Genomic DNA, 20,201 nt, shown 5'->3' on the forward strand with positions numbered 1-20,201 from the left:
AATCAACATTTCTTTCTTTCTCACACCAACTTTTCCCATTTACACATTATTTCGGTGCCAAACAGGTACAAATTAGTATAGAAGAAAGTAATTGGGAACACTAGCTCAAAGAAAAGGCAAAATACAAAGGATCAGACAGGTTCTATTACAATAAACTAAAGAACTGCATATGATTACGTCTGTAATTTTTAAAAAGATACTGGTTTATTGCATAACAGACACTTTAAAAATATCTATCAATGACCAAAATGTAAACCATTTATTAAAGGGGACAAAATCCTCAGATCGATGGGGTAGGGAAAATCTTCAGTGGAGATTTGTACAGAAAGGAATCACTCAAGGACATTAAAACAACATTTACATCAAATCAACCTAGTTAACAGAAGGTAACATGAATTAGTTTTATTAGAAGTGTGGCTGTTGACCAATACTTCAGAGAAATATGTAAAATGATTTTTAAAAAGAAAACCTGAATGCCTAAACAATAGGAGCAGCGGTGGCATAGTAATTAAAAGCAGGTGTACTCTAATCTGAAGGAACTGGGTTTGATTCCCCGCTCTGCCACTTGAGCTGTGGAGGCTTATCTGGGGAATTCAGATTAGCCTGTACACTCCAACACATGCCATCTGGGTGACTTTGGGCTAGTCCTAGCTCTATGGAGCTCTCTCAGCCCCATCTACCTTAAAGGGTGTTTGTTGTGAGGGGGGGAAGGGAAAGGCGTTTGTAAGCCCCTTTGAGTCTCCTACAGGAGAGAAGGGGGAGGGGGGGATATAAATCCAACTCTTCTTCTTTCCCAGAGGAAACACTGGCACTAGGAATTAGTGTCGCAATGTGGAAAACTGAATGGATGGCTCCTAGCAGTATTTTGCATGGGGTGGGGGAGAGATATCAAACCCCTGAATTTCTATCCACCCCTCTTAAAATGGTTTGGGCCAAGAAAGCCTGCATCATGTGATTTCTCTGAATGAGCCAATCAGCACTGGGACTTATACTGCCAAGTTAGAGATCTAAGATGATCAACGTCAACAAAACCATGTACACATATTTGGCTAAAAATGCGAATTACTGGATCTTCCAGCATCAGACCCGCATAAAAATCGATAAGATGCAGTCAGTACTGGAGAAATGAGATCCACGTGTAAGAAGAAGGATTCAGTTGGGGCACAGAACAAGGTCCAAAAGGTTCACTGGCCCAAGGAAGTGTTTAGCAGAGGTCTGTCCTAGCTGTATGGAGAAAATGAAATGCAATATCAAGGAAGGCTCAATCTGATCTACACAGAGTTTCCCAAGAAGCTCAGCTTGTACGGAAGAAGAAAAGCCAAGCATAAATGAGAGCTGTCTTTGCCTTCAGTGCACAGTGGGGGAAAATGCTAAAATCCAACCCAAGATCCTTGCTTTCACCTTTCATGTGCTGTGCTGCACTGATCACGCACCCTAGGAATCCCCTCCAGGGGGATGGGTGTGCTGTTCCTCCTTGGGCCATTCACTGGTCTCCGAACTGTGTTTGAATCTTCTGTGCAGGTTGAGGAAGTTCTGGTGTGTGAAAACGCGCCCATTGAGTGTCAGAAAGCACTCGAAAAGGTGCCTCCCTCCTCCCGAAAGTGGGTTTTAAGTGGGAGCAGGAGACTGTATTGAACCAAAAGCCGTTTCACAGAGGGTGGCCTTGAGGCTTGGGGTCCTCTGGTCGTGAAGTGTGGGTTCGCTTGTGCCGACTAAGATTTGAGCTGACATTACAGCGGAACGGGCACTCGGAGCATTTGAATGGTTTCTCTCCAGTGTGGATTCGCATGTGAACGTTAAGGGTTGGTAAAGCACAGAACCTTTTCACACACTGACTGCACTGAAAAGGTCTTTGCCTAGTGTGGTAGTCCTCGTGTATCATAAGGTTTACTCGACTCCTAAAGGCCTTCTTGCATATCGTACATGCAAGTTTTTCCGATCTACCGGGAGTAATACCAACTTCTCCCTCAGAAGCATCTGTTTCAGGTTCTCTCTTCACTGCCTTCCCTTGCTGGTCGTCACTGGTTCTCGCCTTCCACTGAGGAGTGAGTTTTTCCACAGTTTTTAATGATGCCGGTTGCGCATCAAACTGCCAATTGGCAGAAGCCATGCCCAAGTTGTGAACAACGGTACCTTTGAGCTCATTTGTTGCTTGAACTTGTTGGCTACTGTTCTCGACATGGCTTTCGGGAAGCCTTGGTAATGTTTGGAGCTCACTGATGTCAATGGGCTCAGATTTTTCTGCTATGCAACTCGGAAAGACAAATGCTCTCTTCCCTAGCACTTCCTGCTGTTCTATAGAAGTTCTATAGAGTTCTACAGAGTTCCCTAGCACAGGATTTTCATCAGCCTCCATTTTGAATTCTCCAGAGAACGTTGGCTGGGATTCCTCATCAAGAACGGCTTCTCTTGAGTTGGGACTTTTTAGCAGCCTTTTAGACATATTTGAGGAAATATTTACTTGGGGCTTCCTTTGAAGACTGATGTCAGCTTTTACCTTCGTGCAGGTCAGAGTCTCTTTAGATTTCCTTCCAGGTGTCATTCCTGGTTCCTCTTGCTGACAGAAGCAAGACTTGCACGGCTTCCCAGCCAGCTGTGCTTCTCGTTTAGACTTTCTTACTGGGCTCGCCAGACATTCTTCCAGCGGTTGACCAGCATGGACCTTTTCATTCTTGAGGCCCTGGAGGATAATCTTTTGGGGACACTTTGTTGGTGGGACCAGCTGACCGAGGTCATTTTTACTTGCCTTCTGCCCATTGATAGTTACAGGTGGATCCCTCTGATCCTTCCTTTCAGGCGAGTTTCCGTTTGCAGGACTGGGAAATAATTGCCTTTCCTCGGGCTCAGCAGGCTGTTTGAGATTTCTTTCTTTCAGATGGACTCTCTCGTGTCTCCTCAGATGCCAGGTCTGAATGAAGCCTTTCCCACATGTGGCACATTTGAAGGGTTTTGCGCCAGTGTGAATCTTTTGATGTCTCCTGAGGTAATAATTCTCATGAAAACTCTTCCCACATTTCAGGCATGAAAAGGGCAGCTTTCTTTCCTGAGGGCTCCCGCAACGGAGGGAGGTATTTTGCCGGGTCAACCTTGTTCCATAGTCTGAGCATTTAAAAGGCTTCTTTCTCATGTGGCTTCTCTGGTGGCATCCAAGATAATTCTTTTGAGAGAACTTTTTCCCACACTCCAGGCAAGTGTATGGCTTCGCTCCCTTGTGGGATCTCTCATGCCTGAGAAATGAATTCTTGGTTTGCAAGACTTTCCCGCAAAACTTACATTTGTAGAGTTCATCTTCTGAACGGGTTTCTGGTTGCCTAGCGAAACGTGAGCTGTGAGTGACAGTATGTTCCTTGACCAAGTCCTTATCAGGTTTCTGCCTAGTGTTGATTCCTCCAGGAAGGGAACTCTTCACATTCAATCGTTTCACGTTCTTCCTATGCTTCAAGGGTTTCCCACTTCTGTGGGTTACCAAGTGTCTGTCAAGGTGGTGTTTTCGACGGAAACTCTCTCCACAATCCTGGCATCTGTAGGGTCTCTCTCCTCTGTGAATTCTCTCATGATTCACGAGAGAACTACTTTGGCTCATACGTTTCCCACAATACCGACATTTAAAGATCTTTGTCTTGCGCAGGCATTTCAGGCGCTGAGCAAGGTGAAGGTTGCGAGGGATGATTTTCCTATCAACAGGGCTTTTAGAAGGATTTTCTGTAGTGTGGAAGTTTCCACAATCAGACGGGGAACTCTTTGCGCTTGGCCGTTTCATCCTCTTGGGAGGTCTGCATTCTGGCTGCCTTCTCAGGTGGATTCTCTTGTGTTTCTCAAAATGATGCTTATGATAAAAGCTTTTATTACAGTGGGAACATTTATAGCGCCTCTCATCCCTATGACTTCTCTCATGAGCAACAAGCAAACTCTTGGCACGCATACATCTTCCGCAAAATTGGCATTCGTAGTGTTTTAGAAAGAATCTCTGATGCCTGGTGTTCAGTGCAATGGCTCTCTCAGGGTCCAAGGACGGTTTCTTTTTAGGTGCAACAGGTGAACTTTCCACCCTTGCTAATTGTACAGTCTTGGGAGATGTACACTTTTCCTGCCTGCTGTGGATTTTTTGGTGTTTGTTAAGATAGTCCTTTAGAAGGAAGCCCCTCCCACAGCTGGGACATTTATAAGGCCTCTCTTTGCTGTGACTCTTTTCATGTCGTTCAAGGTGGAACTTCACCTTAAACCTCTTCCCACACTGAGTACATTTGTGGGGTCTCTCTTCTGGATTGACTATTTGAAGCTTTGAAGCGGTTTTCATACTGCTGGGATATTTGTAACCCTTTTCTTCTGCGTGCCTCATCTGATGAGCAGCCAGGACTTTTTTGGCTGTGAACTTTTCTCCACAGCAAGAGCATTCGTAGGGGTTCTCCCTGGTGTGCTTCCTCTGGTGGTTCGAAAGAGATAATTTAGATCTGAAGGACTGGCCGCAGTCTGGGCAGGTGCTCCGATGGTCTCCCGCTGCAGCCCTTTCTTTGACGGAGCTCTCGCCAATAACACCGACCCGGTTTGGGGGATGTTTCTTCTGCTGGGGGCCACTTTTACAAGTGTGTCTCAGTTTGAGGTTCTGGGACCCGTCCCCTTCAGAACTGGCCAACAAATTTCGGTGGGTAACCATTAGCCTCTGACCTCCACGCTGAGGCTTTTCTTCTTCACTCTCTAGTTCATCATCTATAGGCAGAAAAAGGGAGACAGAATTCACAAAAGCAGGTTACATCAGAGCCGGAGAAGAATGGAAAAGGACACAGCGGAGGGGCAGACAAAGGGATGAACAGCGCCAAGTTAGCTAGACAGGGTTATGGGTACGGAGTTCAGCTCTATCTCCCACCCGATCCAGAAAGACAGGCATTCCTCCTGAGCATTTGTGTAATGGTGATGGAGTGAAATATGAAGCCAGGGACTTCCTGTCCGCGCCTCAGTTCAGCAGTGGCCACTCTATGCAATCACAGAAGCCTCTGTGGGCTTTTGACAGGTGACCAGCTGCTCATGACCACAAGTGACTATAGGCAGCATTTTATCTGTTAAATGTGGAGGAGGCGGAAGGACTGGCTCACAACTCACAAGTTGACGTCTTCGTAAGTGGTAGCAATCAGGAAATGAGACATTACCCAAAATGCCTCCATGATTACGAACAGCTACTTATATGGAAGATCTGAACTATGACAAACTAATGGCTGGACTACTGTAATGTGCTCTACACAGGGCTGCCTGTGAAAACATCCTTGACATTCAAACTGTTGCAAAATGTGGTGATATTTGTAAGCTGCTCCCAGCCAGAGTTCATGCACTGTGCCTGTGTCAAGAACAGTATGCCACTTGCCCACATGTTTCCAGGAAGTACTGGTACCTTTAAAGCACTTCCGGGCTTGGGATCCACATACCTAAAGGATCTCCTCTCCGCAAATAGCAATTCTGGTCTTCCAGCAACAACCTGTGAGTTATACACTCATGGGAGAAGGTCAGTCAGCCTCTGCCTGTTTGTAGGCTCTCTCTGTTGGTTACCCCTCCATTATGGATCAGCCTTACAGAACACACTAGGCTTCCAACTTACTGTAGTTCTAGAAATGGTGTTAGGCCAAACTTCTAAAGAAAAATCCTTCCACAAGCGGATGAATACTTTGTCTGCTGTTTATTTGTCTATGGGAATTGATTTGAGTGATTTTTATCAGTCTCAATTAGACGCTTTCTGTCCACAAGAGAAAGGCAATGTTTTCGAAATGGTGGCTACATATTGAAAAAAAGATCTTTTCCATGGGCTTCTCTTGGGAGGCCCTACAAATGCTCACCGCTCTGGAGATTTACCATTGCTTAAAGACTAGATTATTCGATCAAGAATATCAATTTCTCCTGAGCAAAGCGCAAAGCTCTTGCTCTCCAATATTCTTTGGGATTATCCCTCAGAAATCTAGCCCTGCTATATACCTGGAACAACTTGTTAATTACAATTGCAGATGGGTCATGACTAGAGCAAGGTGTAACTCTTTTCCCTCAGTACACATCTTCAAGGTCGCTTCTCTAGTATTCCACAAAATGAGCGTTGCTGTCGATTTTGTCCTGATACAACTGATTCACTTTCTCATATTCTGCTTCACTGTTCAAAAATACAACAACATCAGAACTGATTGGAGAACTGTATTACCAACAGGATTTATGCTCCTTTCTGATAAGATAAAAATGGCTAAGCTTCTAAATAACTCTAATGTTAAAATCTCTGAAGCTGTTGCTATATTTTTTACTCTGTGTACTGCAAGTTGTGCAATAATGATCTTTGTATTGTATTTGGAATTCTTGACACACACCGGTTTTATGCCTAATAAAGGTTTTGGATTTGGATTTGGAGAAAGGCAATGCCAGTAATAATTTGAAAAGAAAAAATGGTCACTGTGCTAAGAAGGGAGGACAAGCTAATGATGTCGGCTTGCTCCTTGTGTAGCATTAATTTTTTCCTCTCCCTAAAACAAAAACGTGAGGACATCAGATATAGTTTAAAGGAAATTTAATACAACATGGTAGGGCTATACATGCGCATAAAAGCTGAGCCCAAAATAAACTTGAAAAAAAGTTGGTTTGGTTTTTTTCCAGGTTTATTTTGTTGGAAAAAAATTGTAGCAATTTAAGGGAGTCAAAGGCTCATTCCGCACGTGCAGAATAATGCACTTTCAAACTGCTTTCAATGCTCTTTGAAGCTGTGCGGAATGACAAAATTCACTTGCAAACAGTTATGAAAGTGGTTTGAAAATGCATTATTTTGCGTGTGTGGAAGGGGCCCGAAAGTGGATCCTGAAAAATGCCGATTCTTTTTTTTGGTCACTTTGGGGGCTGTTTTGGCTTGTCACCATTAAAAAAAGAGGGAGGGAACGCGCACCCCTTTCCCTCCCACTTACCTGCTGAACACTTCCTCTAAAGTCCACCTGGGCTTGGCGGTACTGCCTCCAAAGTCTGCGTCAGCTTTGGACCCAGAACTGAGTTGAATGTGGGTTTGGCCAAAATGAGCCCAGCATGTAGCTCTGCGGCTGGTAATTTTTCAGTGTCAGGTTTGAAAGACTCGCCAAAATTCAAAACAGCCGAAGAAAAAGAGGACATTACGTGATCAGATTGGAGCAGATGCAATTCTACTGCACAGGAAAATCTTAAGAGGTCGCAAATTTGCCCTACGCTCTGAAACTGCAGAATTTTGCGTAACTGGTAAGCAGTGGATTCAATGAAGACTTTTAAACACATGCTTTTCACAGGCTGTCCTGACCTGAGTTGGAGGAGTCGGAACTGGCGTACGCAACAGGGCTTCTGTATCGCGCCCACCACATCCCTCCCTTTGGTAACTGTTTCAGGGTTGGTTTAACTGGCCCTTCGTCAGCGTTCTCATCGGAGCTCTGGAGTTCCAGAACGAAGGCCTCTTCCTTGCATTCCAAGTGAGTGGCCAACTCAGCAGCCCGGACAGGAATCACACCTGAAATGGATGGAAAACAGTTGTCACTCATTTTATTCCATGAGCCAACACGTATGCAAGCGTGGTAATGAAGCAAGCTTCACAGGTGCTCAGGGAATACGGCCTCCTGAGATTTTGTATGGCTTTGATCATGCCAAAACTTAGAATAGCACAAGACTATAGCGGCTCTGGTGTGATCGATCCATCAGCCTTCACTTTTAGAAGAAGAAGAGTTTGGATTTATACCCCACTTTTTCTCCTGTAAGGAGACTCAAGGTGGATTACAAGCTCCTTTCCCTTCTTTTCCCCACAACAGGCCCCTTGAGAGGTAGGTCGGGCTGAGAGAGTTCCGAAGAACTGTGACTAGCCCAAGGTCACCCAGCAGGAATGTAGGAGCGTGGAAACACATCTGGTTCACCAGATAAGCCTCTGCCACTCAAGTGGAGGAGTGGGGAATCAAACCCCGTTCTCCAGATTAAAATTTAACAAAACAAGAGGCTTAATGACTAGTTTCAGTCAAACAGCAGCTTTGTATATTTGAGGTCATCATCACATTTCAGTGACCATGTCCTAAAAATCTGGCATAGTGGGTGGAGTTCCAGACTAGCATCTGGCAGGCCCAGGTTTTAACTCCTCCTCCCTCCACTTTGCCATGGCAGTTTGCTAGGTGACTGAGTGCCAGGTGCACACACTCTCAATCTAACCTACCCCCACAAGGTTGTTGTAAGGACAAATGAGGAAGGGGGGGAGACTTCTGTGAGCCATTTTGAGTCTCCACAGGGGAGAAAAGCGTGGTATAAATGATATAAGGGAGAGAAGATGGCATAGCATAGGGGTCTGCAATCTGCGGCTCTCCAGATGTTCATGAACTACAATTCCCATCAGCCCCTGCCAGCATGGCCAACTGGATGGCCCCCTCCTTCTCTTTGTTTTTATCCTCCTTTACCTCTTGGGTCCCTAACATCTTGGGACCCTCCGTTCCCCCCTCTTGGGAAGGACCCTCCGTTCCCCCCCTCTTGGGAAGGTTTTAATGTGGTTTTAATGGACGCTGATAATTTGTACTGGATGCTGTATTTTAAGGGTCTATTTATAATTAATTTATTTATATTCTGTATTTTGTGTGTTTTATTGTTGTGTATTTTTGTTGTGCACCGCCCAGAGCCCTTCGGAGGACGGGCAGTATATAAATTTAATATTAGATTAGAGAGAGAGAGAGAGAGAGAGATGCAATTGTAGTTCATGAACATCTGGAGAGCCGCAGGTTGCAGACCATCAGATCTCGGAAGCTAAGCAACATCACTACTTTGAAGGGATACCTTCAAGGAAGACTCTGCAAACGAAGGCAACAGTAAATCACCTCTGCTTCTCACCTGCTTTGAAAGCCCTTTGCTGGGGTCTCCAGAGGTCAGTTGACTGACTTTTCACATACATACATCTACACAAGCGGCATAAACAAACACAAGTGAATGGGAAAGCAGCAACCAAAAGTGAGGCGAACAAACAGACGGAAGTGACTGGGTCGAGCAATGAGACCACAAGGGACCAACCAGCCTCAGTTCATAGAAATATCAATTAATACAAACACAGCAATGCATTCATAAAAACCAATCCATCAGAAATACCACGTACACTGAAATACAACACTCAGGGCCCTTTGGGAGACAAAAGAAACATATGAATTAGAGTTTTACCAAGGTGTGCTTACAAGGATAAGATATTAATATATTACAGAACACACTACCCGACTAAAATAGCAGGAAAACAGAAAATGAGCAGCAGTGGTGTAGGAGGTTAAGAGCTCGTGTATCTAATCTGCAGGAACCGGGTTTGATTCCCAGCTCTGCTGCCTGAGCTGTGGAGGCTTATCTGGGGAATTCAGATTAGCCTGAACACTCCCACACACGCCAGCTGGGTGACCTTGGGCTAGTCACAGCTTCTCGGAGCTCTCTCAGCCCCACCTACCTCACAGGGTGTTTGTTGTGAGGGGGGAAGGGCAAGGAGATTGTAAGCCCCTTTGAGTCTCCTGCAGGAGAGAAAGGGGGGATATAAATCCAAACTCCTCCTCCTCCTCCTCCTCTTCTTCTTCTTCTTCTTCAATAGAAACGTAATCCCTGGTATAAGTGGGTTGGGTGTCTTTTTCTCCCTTTGGTCTCACATTGTATTGTTATTGTATTGGATGAATCATGTATATGTGTAGGAAGAGAGCACATATAGGAGAGCACGTATAGATGTCTGTCTACCTCTGCCGTTCTGGACAAGGATGCTCCCCCACGTTTTGGGGGCTGCTGGCATTTGAGCACTGCAAAGCACAGCTGAGGGGTAATTTCAGCAATCGCAGACTTTTTGCTGTGGAATCCTTACCAAGCGAAGCCATGCTGTTCTCCTGCATGACGTTCTTGTACAAGACTCTCCGACGGCGGCCCATGAGCGGACACTGCCCTTCGCTGGAACACACAGTCACCTCCACAAAGGCTTCCGGCACCTGAAACAACCACCAAAAAAGTTTCCCTGGAATTGGCAGCTTTAGCCACTCATTTATATAGGAAGGAGATGTTTCGTTAGGAACAAACCACACTCTAAGTAAATATAGTTAATACTGCTCAGGATTGAATGTCAGCTGCACTTTTTAAAAGTTTCCCGGTTCAGCAGAAAGTTGACCCAGTTTATAGGATTTGAGGGGAAAATAAGAATATACAACTATGCATGTGGTTTCTTGCTTCTGCGTACAACTTATGGCGATTCCCTGGGCTTCTGAGGATTGCTTCAAAACCTTCAAATTCACATTACAGATTGGGAGACCAGCAAGAACCTACAAGAGGCATCTCATTTAACACTCCCCTATTATTTCCTCTTTCCCTTCCCTGGCAGCCCCCATAACCTCTCCCTCATCCCTGCTTTCTTCCCTCCTTTGAAACAACCTGTCTTTTATCTCTCCCCATCTTCAGCTATATTTATTCCATTTATACCCCGTCTATCTCCCCAGTGATGACTCAGAGCAGCTTGTATCCTTCTCCTCTCCTCCGTTTTATTCATGCAACAACCCAGCGAGTTAAGCTGAGAATGTTTAACTGGCCCAAGATACCCAGTGAGCCTCCATGGGGAGTGGGGATTTGAACCTGCATCTCCCAGATCCTAGTCTGAAACTCTATAATACTATAACACTATAAAACTCTATAACACTATAACACTCTATAACCTTTCATGGGACAGTTGTTGTTAAACAGTAGCAAGCAGCAAGACCTTGATGAGTCATGCAAGTTGTGTGGTATCAAGTAACCCATTTGTTGCTGGTGGCCTAGACCCCAAATGACTCCTCTTTCAAAGGTCAAACCATCCCTAGAAATGGCCCTGTCTCCTCCCTCTGCCTTTTAATGCCAGAAATCAAGGCTGAAACCTGCTGGCAATGCTGTGTGGTTGCCTACCAATGGTGACTAAGGACATTAAGCTCTTAAAGCAGCAGTGACGTAGCGGTTAAGAGCAGGTGGAGGAACCGGATTTGATTCCCCGCTCTGCCACCTGAGCTGTGGAGGCTTAACTGGAGAATTCAGATTAGCCTGTGCACTCCAGCACATGCCAGCTGGGTGACCCTGGGCTAGTCACAGTTCTTCGGAGCTCTCTCAGCCCCACCTACCTCACAGGGAGTTTGTTGTGAGGAGGGGGGAGGAAAGGAGATTGTCAGCCCCTTTGAGTCTCCTTACAGTAGAGAAAGTGTCTTCTTCCTTCTTCTTCAAACCATAGGTGTGGCCTCTAGTATTCTGGGGGATTTTAACACTCCATTGTGTTCTGTCTCCCCACCTCTCCAGTTTGCAGGTCTCTCTTTTCTGTCCATGGCTCCAGTCTCCAGATTTAAGAGTCCAAACTTTGGGTCATGTCGAGAATTGGAAATATTGACAAGTGGGAGACTACGAGGACTTTTGGGGAGCATCTCAGTTTCTCCTCTCCACTGCTTCCTCTTTCCTTGTCCTGAAAGCTACCATAGACTCTTCCCTTTTCCCACTTCGTTCTCTCCTTCCTAACCATAAGCCAACCTACCTTTATCTGCCCTGAATTCAGCCTCTCCTACTTCCCTCTCCCTAGCAAACTCTACACAAGAAACTGTGTGCCGTTCCAGTGACTGAACTGGGGTGGGCCCTGTTCTGTGAAACCATCCACTGGGCAAGACCAAGTTGCAAAGTGGGGGACCTGCAAGAATTTGTAGGGGGCACCTCACTTTCCCCTGTATTCTCCTCCCCATACCGTTTGCTCTTTCCCTCTTCCTGCAGCTCCCATACTCTAATCTTTCCTTCTCTTCTTCTGTCCCACCCACCAAACTTTAGCTCCTTTCAGCTATATTTGTTATTTTTTCCTTCATTCATACCCACTTATCTTCCCAACAGGAACCCAAAGCAACTTACATTATTTCCCTCTAATCCATTTCCTACTTTCCGATGATGTAGATCAGGTTGAAAGCGTATAACTGGACCAATGAGTTTCCATGACAGAGCAAGCACTCACACCCGGATCTCCTAGAATTAGCACTACATTGTACTAGCTTTCTTGGGTTAGCTGATGTTGAACAGTAACAAGAAGTTGACCCTGAATAATTGATGGGATGCTGCTAAGCTAAGCCCTCATGTGTTTTCCCTGAAAGGCCAGAACAGTCCTGTAAAGGGCACTGCCCGTACCTTTTATTGACAGAAACCAAGGCTTGAAGGCGGGCAATACTGTTTTGGTTGTCTACTAACCTCCATCATGGTCACTAACCAGTCATTCATTTCTTAATGCTACAGGTGCTGCTAGTATTATTTTAACTGTCTAATTTTGGGGAAGAGGTTGTTTGCTTGTGTTTTTTTTTTTTTAATTTCAGATTTTTCTGAAAACCTGAGGCTTTCTTCTGATTGGCAGAAAGTTCAGTCTTGTCTGTTCATGGCTCTAATCTCTCAGTTTAAGTAGCCATGTTGAGATTTAGATATATTTGTGATTACTTCTAGTGATTTCTAGTTCCTCTAGTTATGGGTAAGGCTGGCATGCGGGCAAACACTGCAACAAAGAAATGCAACACCTGGTAGCCAAAACTAAGGAACATAATGAAAAGTGCTCTGATGAATATGAGAAAAGGAAGATGTTGGAAGAGGCAGGATCTTCAGATAGGTAAACATTTTGATTTCATCATATTTCTTCAAAACTGCCTAGAGAAACTGTCATGTTTGAGCAAAAATTATATTTTTATTATTACTACATGATACTGTCATTTTGATACAGTTTTTATGAAAAAATAAAGAGCTGAAACAAGCAAATATTCCTTTTTGGAGTAGTACTGAGTGAGAATACAATAATAAGAAATTGAAACGGAATCAATACTAAAATAACAGCACTGATTTTTTTTTGTTTAGGGATAGCAATCATCAACTTAAACAATCTATCTGGGGAAACAATCTATCATTGTTACTCCCAGGCTACAGACTTCTTTGTGACTCACATGCCAGGCTACTCTTTTCAGAGGGCCTCACCTTTTGACCTCACAGTATATATACTCCACTTGCTTTCCATTCCTACTATCAGATCCTCTGAAGATGCCAGCCACAGATGCAGGCGAAACATCAGGAGAGAATGCTGCTAGAACACGGCCACGCAGCCCGGAAACCACTCAGCACCCAAGTGATTCCGGCCGTGAAAGCCTTCGACAATATATCAGGGGAAAGATTGCATGCCATTGAGTTTTTAGGGTTATGTTAAGATATATTTATATTTTAATTTGATGTTAGTTTTATGCATTCATACATTCACCAGATTTAAATGATATAAGTTACATGTTGTTAGCTGCCCTGAGCCCCACCGCAGCGGAGGAGGGGTGGGATAGAAATCAGTTCTGTAGAACCTTGAAGGCAGTGTTGTGTAGTAGTTGGAGTATTCAGTTAGGATCTGGAAGACTCAGATTCAGATCCCCACTGTGCCCTGGAGGTTTGGTGGGTGACTGTTGGTCAGTGACATAAGCTGAGCCTGGCCTACCTCACAGGGTAGGGATGGAGAACACAGCGATAAAATGGAGAACAGGAGAATAAGGTAAGGTGTGCTGGATCCCTAGTGGGGGGAAAGGCAAGGAATGCACTAGGTAAATTAAATAAAATGTTTCTATAACAATGGGGATCTATAAGAAGATATATGCATCTGCACTGGCTTCACTTTAGTTGGGTCTTCAGATTTGGTCAACAGCTAATGCTCCTTCCTAGAAGGCTGAGAGTACAACCCGATAACCAGCCCCACTTCAAACCTGCATACCTGCTCTGATTTACACAGGAGGATGCGGATAAGGCAAGGCATGAAGATCATGGCCTAAAACCTCCCACCTCTATCCCACCCCCACATATACAGCCTCATGAGGAGTTCTAGAAAATGCTAATGCTTCCACACTGTTTCACGTTGCTTTGGTCAGTAATAAAGCTTACTGAGTGGCTTCTGTTTATGGACTGTGCTTTGGATCAACATAGCTACTTGCAACCACTCTGTATATATACTTTAACTGTACTCATTTGTACTTTTTCCTGTTTTTAAAATACACATTTTCTGCTTCCAACACAATTTAGCCACAATGGCTACTGTGGGTAAATGGAACCTCCATGTTCAGAGGCAGGATACCTCTGAATACCGAACACGAAAGACATAGTGAGGAGGACTGTTGGCTCATGCTCTGCCTGTAGGTTTCCCCGAGGCTATCTGTTTGGGCACTTCTGGAAACCGGATGCTTGGGATGGTCCAACTGAAACATTTTTTACATAATTCTAAATCCTCCCATTAGTGTTCAATCAAGAAACCATTTTTTGAAAGTCACTTGAATTCTAACTGCAAACGTGGAATAATAAATCAATCTATAAATCAAATGATAAAACAAACATCCATGATTAAAGATAAAAAAGCAAGAAAATAAAGAACACATACAAGTGTGAGAAGCTAACTTGCTACCTTTCTGGTTTTGTAAAAGGTTAAATCCAATTTAGCATCAACGTCATATGCAGTACTAAAAACAATCAAAAAGATTCCCCCAGTCATACCAAATATGTGTGAACCATCCTTCCCGTAAGAAATCAAGGATAAATACATCTGGAAAAGGATTCAACTGCACTGGCTAAAATAAACCATGGAACTTTCTCCTTCCTTGAAGACACCCAAATTAACCTGTGCTATATTGAATTAAGAGCCCAGATCTGGTTTTCAAAAGCAATCTACAGAAAAACACTTTAATGCAAAGAGCTGTACCAGAGAAATATTACAAAGCAGCAGCTGATGTTCTAGCTATACTGGAATGCCCCAGAGCTAGGAAAGACAAGGAAAACTGCCCAGGCCATGCAGTTCTTGTACGAATTGCCTTTCTCTTGTTTATGGACAAAGACTTCCTGGTCTCTGCTGCTGCATGAAAGACAAATGCAACCGGGAAAAAAAACATGTACGGGCTTAATATTTTAAGAGCAATTCTATGTTGATAAAGTGCCCGTGTCATTTATATTGTCATGTAATAAAGTGTTCCTGCAACATTACTGGGTAAATAAGCAACAACAAAAATTTAAACTGAAATCTGTTTCAGTTTTTTTACTTCACTTGCCCCAAACCAAAAATATGTAACAAAAATTTTGATGGCTCATAGAAAGATCCCTGCGCTCATAATTTTAGAGCAAACCTTCACACTGTGCCACGGAGAGAGAGATGCCAGCTGTAGATGCATTTGAAATTTTAGGAGCAAAAACTACCAGACCACAGCCACACAGCCCAGAAAACACCTTGTTAATAGAAAGGTGCCAGCTTAAAAATTATGAGCGCAGACACCTTTCCATTATAAGCAATTTGCTTGAAAATTATGTCCTTAAAATTTACATCCTTCTAAGTCTGTTTACTTCAATGTACTTAGAAGGGGGTAGTTCTGTTTAAGAGGGCACCCCGAATCAGACTTAACTCTGCACAATGGAAATCGTTCATATGGACTTAACAGCAGTCATGCTGCATCAGACCAATGGTCCATCAAGTCCAGCATCCTCTTACCAGCAGTAGCCCATCAAATGCAACTGGAAGTCAACAAGCAAGGCCTGAAGACAACCCCCCTTGCCTGTGGATTGCTCCCCCCAGCTTCTGATAAGCTTCTGCCTCCAAACTTGCAGGTCCCATTCTTCGACATACCCTCCATGAACCTGTCCAATCCCCTTTTATCTTCTCCGCAGGAAATTTAAAGGAATCAAGTAGTACCTTCAATACTATCAAAAACATTTCTGCAGAAGTTTTCAGGAGTCCGCGCTCACCACATCACAGGAACGGACTGTCCTTTCAAAGCAGTTGCTTCAAACTTTTGTGTCTGTCTTGACTGTATACAGTTTCCAGCAGGAAAACATGTTAGAGCCCCAACCCCCATTTTGCATGTTAAACTAGAAATCCCAAGACTCTTCTTTTCACGCTGCCCAAAACCCAGCTTCTGTCTCCACTCTCTTTTCCCTTGAGGGTCATTCTTCTCTCTCACCTTCGCTCCCTCCTTATCTCTCCCTTACTTGAGCCCTCTCTACCAACGCCATTTCCCTTCCTCCAGGAGTTTGGGGTTGATCCTGATCCAAAACAAGAGGCGCGTGTCCTGCAGCCTATTGAGGCGGGAGAAGGACCAGGTTCAGAAAGGACTTTGATCCCAGGCAGGAAAGTTCCATTCAGATTTACATCCTTCTCCAAATAAGCCCAATCCACAGGGCTCAAAGGAGGTCGCAACTGGAAGCGATGCCCCCCTGCAACAGTCCACGTTCACCCAGCCAGATCCTCCCTTATTAGTGAAAATACACCCCTCCTCCCCCTCCACCCTCAGATTCCTCCCAAGCCACCCATCCTTACCGATAAACACCCCACCCAACTCACGCCCAAGGGCAACCAACCAACCACCCAACTTAGGAGGACAGAGCCGGGCAGGGGCTAAGGGGCGCTCCGCAGACCTTCGCCATTAAACCCTTCGCCGCCTTGGGGGTCTCTTGGCCTCCCGTCCTGGTTTATCCCCATCGCGCCCCATTGCAAGAAAACCAGGGGCTCTCTTCCCCTCCGGACTCACCTGGAGCCTCCACGCTCCAAACTCAAGGATCGCTTCCCAGGCAAGAGGCTTGCAGGGGGATCCCGCTCTTCTCCAACGACCCTTCCTCCAACCAGCCAAGGCAGGCGACCTCCTCCTCCTCCTCCCCCTCCGCAGGGCCAGCTGGACTCCCAATGGCCCCCTTCCTCCCCGCCCCTCCCCACAGCCAGAGCCCCCTGGTGGCCGCCTCCGGTTGCCATCTTTGCCTCCTGACTGGGCTCCTGTCCCCTCAACCAGGCAGGAAACGTTTTCCCTTCACGGTGTGGCGCCCGGGACTTGTTGTGAACCCCTCTGAAGATGCCAGCCACAGATGCAGGCGAAGCGTTAGGAGCAAGATCTACCAGACCACGGCCACGCAGCCCGGAAAAACCCACCACAACCAGTTAAGTTACTGCGTTCATTCACAGTTGATTTTGTCCCAGCAGGTGGCAGTAAAAAGGCTGCAAGATGTTGTGCTTTGATAAGGACATACAAGTGTCCATGGTCAATGATGTTTTGAGGGTGGCCAGGAATTTTCCATAACATAAACTTTCCCATCATGTATCTACAGATTTTTTTTTTCTGCCATCAAGTCACATCTGACTTATGGCAACCCCTGGTGGGGTTTGCAAGGGAAGAAGAAGAAGAGTTTGGATTTATATCCCACCTTTCTCTCCTGTAGGAGACTCAAAGGGGCTTACAATCTCCTTGCCCTTCCCCCCTCACAACAGACACCCTGTGAGGTGGGTGGGGCTGAGAGAGCTCCGAGAAGCTGTGACTAGCCCAAGGTCACCCAGCTGGCATGTGTGGGAGTGCACATGCTTAATCTGAATTCCCCAGATAAGCCTCCACAGCTCAGGCGGCACAGCGGGGAATCAAACCCAGTTCCTCCAGATTAGATACACGAGCTCTTAACCTCGTACGCCACTTTCAGAGGTAGTTTGCCACTGCCTGCTTCTGTGTCACGAAAGTGGTATTCCTTGGTGGTCTCCCATCCAAGTAGTTGCCAGCGCCGACCCTGCGAAGCTTCTGAGATCTGATGAGATCAGGCTAACTTGGGCTACCCAGGTCAAGGCCCATCTACAGAATTAAAGGGGATTTCCCCCCCCCCCCTTCCAGACTAGCACCCTTGCCAGAGGTCATTTGAGCTGTCCTGATCAAGAAGGAAACAAGCAAGGTAGATTCTGCTTCCGGCTTGACTAGACCCTTCCAAATATTGGGACAGAGCTGCAACAAACTTGGAGAAAAAAATGCACCCTGAACAGAGACATAATAAGATATTATTTACCTCCACGCCAGGAAAAGTTTCAGCTGCCCATTTCTATACTCATTATAGAAATTTCTATACTCATTATTTCCCATTGTACCCAACATATAGTCACCCTGTAGAGTTTTCAAGCAGAGGCATAGTGGTTAAGAGCAGGTGCATTCTAATCTGGGGGAACCAAGTTTGATTCCCCGCTCTGCCGCCTGAGCGGTGGAGGTTTATCTGGGCAATTCAGATTAGCCTGTGCACTCCCACACACGCCAGCTGGTTGACCTTGGGCTAGTCTGGGTGACCTTGGGCTAGTCACAGTTCTTCGGAGCTCTCTCAGCCCCACCCCCCTCACAGGGTGTTTGTTGTGAGGGGGGAAGGGCAAGGAGATTGTCAGCCCCTTTGAGTCTCCTACGGGAGAGAAAGGGGGAATATAAATCCAAAATCTTCTTCAAGGTCAGAGACATTCAGAGGCGGTTTGCCATAGTCTGCCTCTGCATAGCATCCCTGAAACTTCGAGGCGGTCTCCCATCCAAATACTAACCGGGACTCACCCTGCTTAGCAAAGTCTGACAAGATCAGGCCAGACTGTGCCATGGATTCAACACTTGAAGCCTCTGATAGACTTTTTCATTATGTTGATGGCAACTCAGACAGGAGCCTCCGCTCTTCCACTCCAGTCAACGAGGGCCAGGTAGGACTACCAGCATCATGATGTGGCTTGGAATGACAACCACTCTCGGGACTGCAGAGATCAGCTCTCCTGGAAAAAATGGCTGCCCTGCAGGGTAGACTCTGACATCACATTCTGATTAGCTCCCTTCCCTGCACTGACTCCAAATTTCCAGGAGTTTTCCAAGCCAGACTTGGCACCCCTAGGGCCAGACTAATCAGCATCAAAAGTGGATGGTAGGTTGACTTCTGCTACAGTACAGGATTGCATATATCGGCACATAAGAGTTACATGTGTTAAGAGAGGGGAGCTCAAGCCGATGGCTGGAACTTGACCCTTGCTAGCATTTTCCATTGCGCAACGAATCAGGATGCTACAGAATGGATTCTGGAGCAAATGATATTGCACCGTGTGGATTCCCCAAAGTCAGAGACAGAGAAAGGCCTTCCCATCCCTTAGACCTGAATGGAGTTGAACATCCCCCGCCCCCTGCCCGCTCATTTTTCTTCTCCTTTTGTATGCCTCCAGGGCAGTTTTATTCCATTCCAGTTCCATTCAGTGTCCCCTTAAGGGAGCAGATTTCCAAGCAATTCAAAACAAATGCAAAGCTCTTGCCTATTCTTTTATCAACTTACTTCTAATGGCTTTCCCTTAAGCAGCTCCAACAGGAACTAACAATTGTCTTCATAGTCCAAGGTCTATGAAAGGTAACAGGAAAATGACGTTTTGAGGCATGTCCCTTTCAATGTTGTTTTTAAGCTGTGCTACTTCATCCAAAGCACACTTTTACATTTAGCATAATTGTGGCATTGTGTGAGTTCTCACAAACACTGAGCCATAAAAAGAAACTCCCATGTACAGAGGCAGTTTACCTCTGGTCCGCAGATCCTGGGGACAAACAACAGGGGAAACTATGCTCTGCATGGTTAGAAATAGATGGACCTTTTGCCTGATACAGCAAGGCAACCATTTTGACTCCTGGCTTAGTATGGAAAAACATAAAAAGTGAATGTTGTGGGTTGTGTCCTATTTGTAGCTACAACAGGAATTGGGACTTTAGCTGTAATTATAGGGTTGGATGCAGAGTTTCGTGGCACAAGGGTCACAGATCTTTCCAAGCCGTTCTTTTTAACCCAAGGAACTTTGATTCCTAGGTTATGGGACCTGTGTCAAGGACTGGGAGTGGAGGCAGGGGGGACTGGGAGTGGAGGCAGGAGGTTTTGAGCTGTGTTTTCCTCCACTAATGGGAAGATAGAGCAATATTACCCACTCCCCCTATTCATATAACTGACTAGCGCACTTACAGGTCCCAGGAATAAACATTCCTGAGTTCAGAAAGGACTGCTGGTGTAACCCTTCGGGGGAGGGCGGTCTATAAACCCAATAAATAATATTAATATTATTAATAATAACCGGTGAACCCCCAGAATTTATTAAAATATGTTTTAGTTGACCCTGACCCTTCTCACATATTTAGAGATGTGTAAGCATTTGAATTAATAAAGGATGTGACTAAGCATGATGGAATTTCAACTAATCTGTATTGTATATGCTTTTTAATCTGTTTTTTATTACTGTTGTACTGTTGTCTATGCCAATAAAGGCGTGCTTCTTCAATATGCCAATATGCCAATAAAGGCTTGCTTCTTCAATAAAGGATGTGTTAATGTTCTCCTCCAGGAAGCCAGCCCAAGGGTGTGTGTATGTGTGCCTGAGAAGATATAAATATCCACACTTTAGATTAAGGAATGTACAAATGAGAATAGTA

The 20,201-nt window shown here is 45.2% G+C and overlaps 1 protein-coding gene across 1 annotated transcript; it reads right to left on the reverse strand.

Annotated features, from left to right (window-relative positions):
- Positions 1–767: 767 nt before the first annotated feature.
- LOC125427728 (zinc finger protein 624-like) lies at positions 768–19,357 on the reverse strand. Its single transcript, XM_048487281.1, has 5 exons — positions 19,306–19,357; positions 16,509–16,747; positions 9,824–9,944; positions 7,280–7,483; positions 768–4,707 (listed from the first exon to the last, which is right to left on the reverse strand). Exons 1-5 carry the CDS (start codon positions 19,355–19,357, stop codon positions 1,649–1,651), a joined length of 3,675 nt encoding a protein of 1,224 aa, XP_048343238.1. The 3' UTR covers positions 768–1,648.
- Between the last annotated feature and the right edge of the window lie 844 nt (positions 19,358–20,201).

The sequence above is a fragment of the Sphaerodactylus townsendi genome, linkage group LG03, assembly GCF_021028975.2.
Source record: "Sphaerodactylus townsendi isolate TG3544 linkage group LG03, MPM_Stown_v2.3, whole genome shotgun sequence".
NCBI classification, from domain to species: Eukaryota; Metazoa; Chordata; class Lepidosauria; order Squamata; family Sphaerodactylidae; genus Sphaerodactylus; species Sphaerodactylus townsendi.

Coding starts and splice junctions, on each gene's coding strand:
- LOC125427728 (XM_048487281.1), bottom strand. CDS start 19,357: ATGCAGAGCATAGTTTCCCCTGTTGTTTGTCCCCAGGATCTGCGGACC. Junction 7,484..9,823: donor GAACAGCATGGCTTCGCTTG/GTAAGGATTCCA, acceptor CATCCATTTCAG/GTGTGATTCCTGTCCGGGCT. Junction 4,708..7,279: donor TTCCGACTCCTCCAACTCAG/GTCAGGACAGCC, acceptor TTCTGCCTATAG/ATGATGAACTAGAGAGTGAA.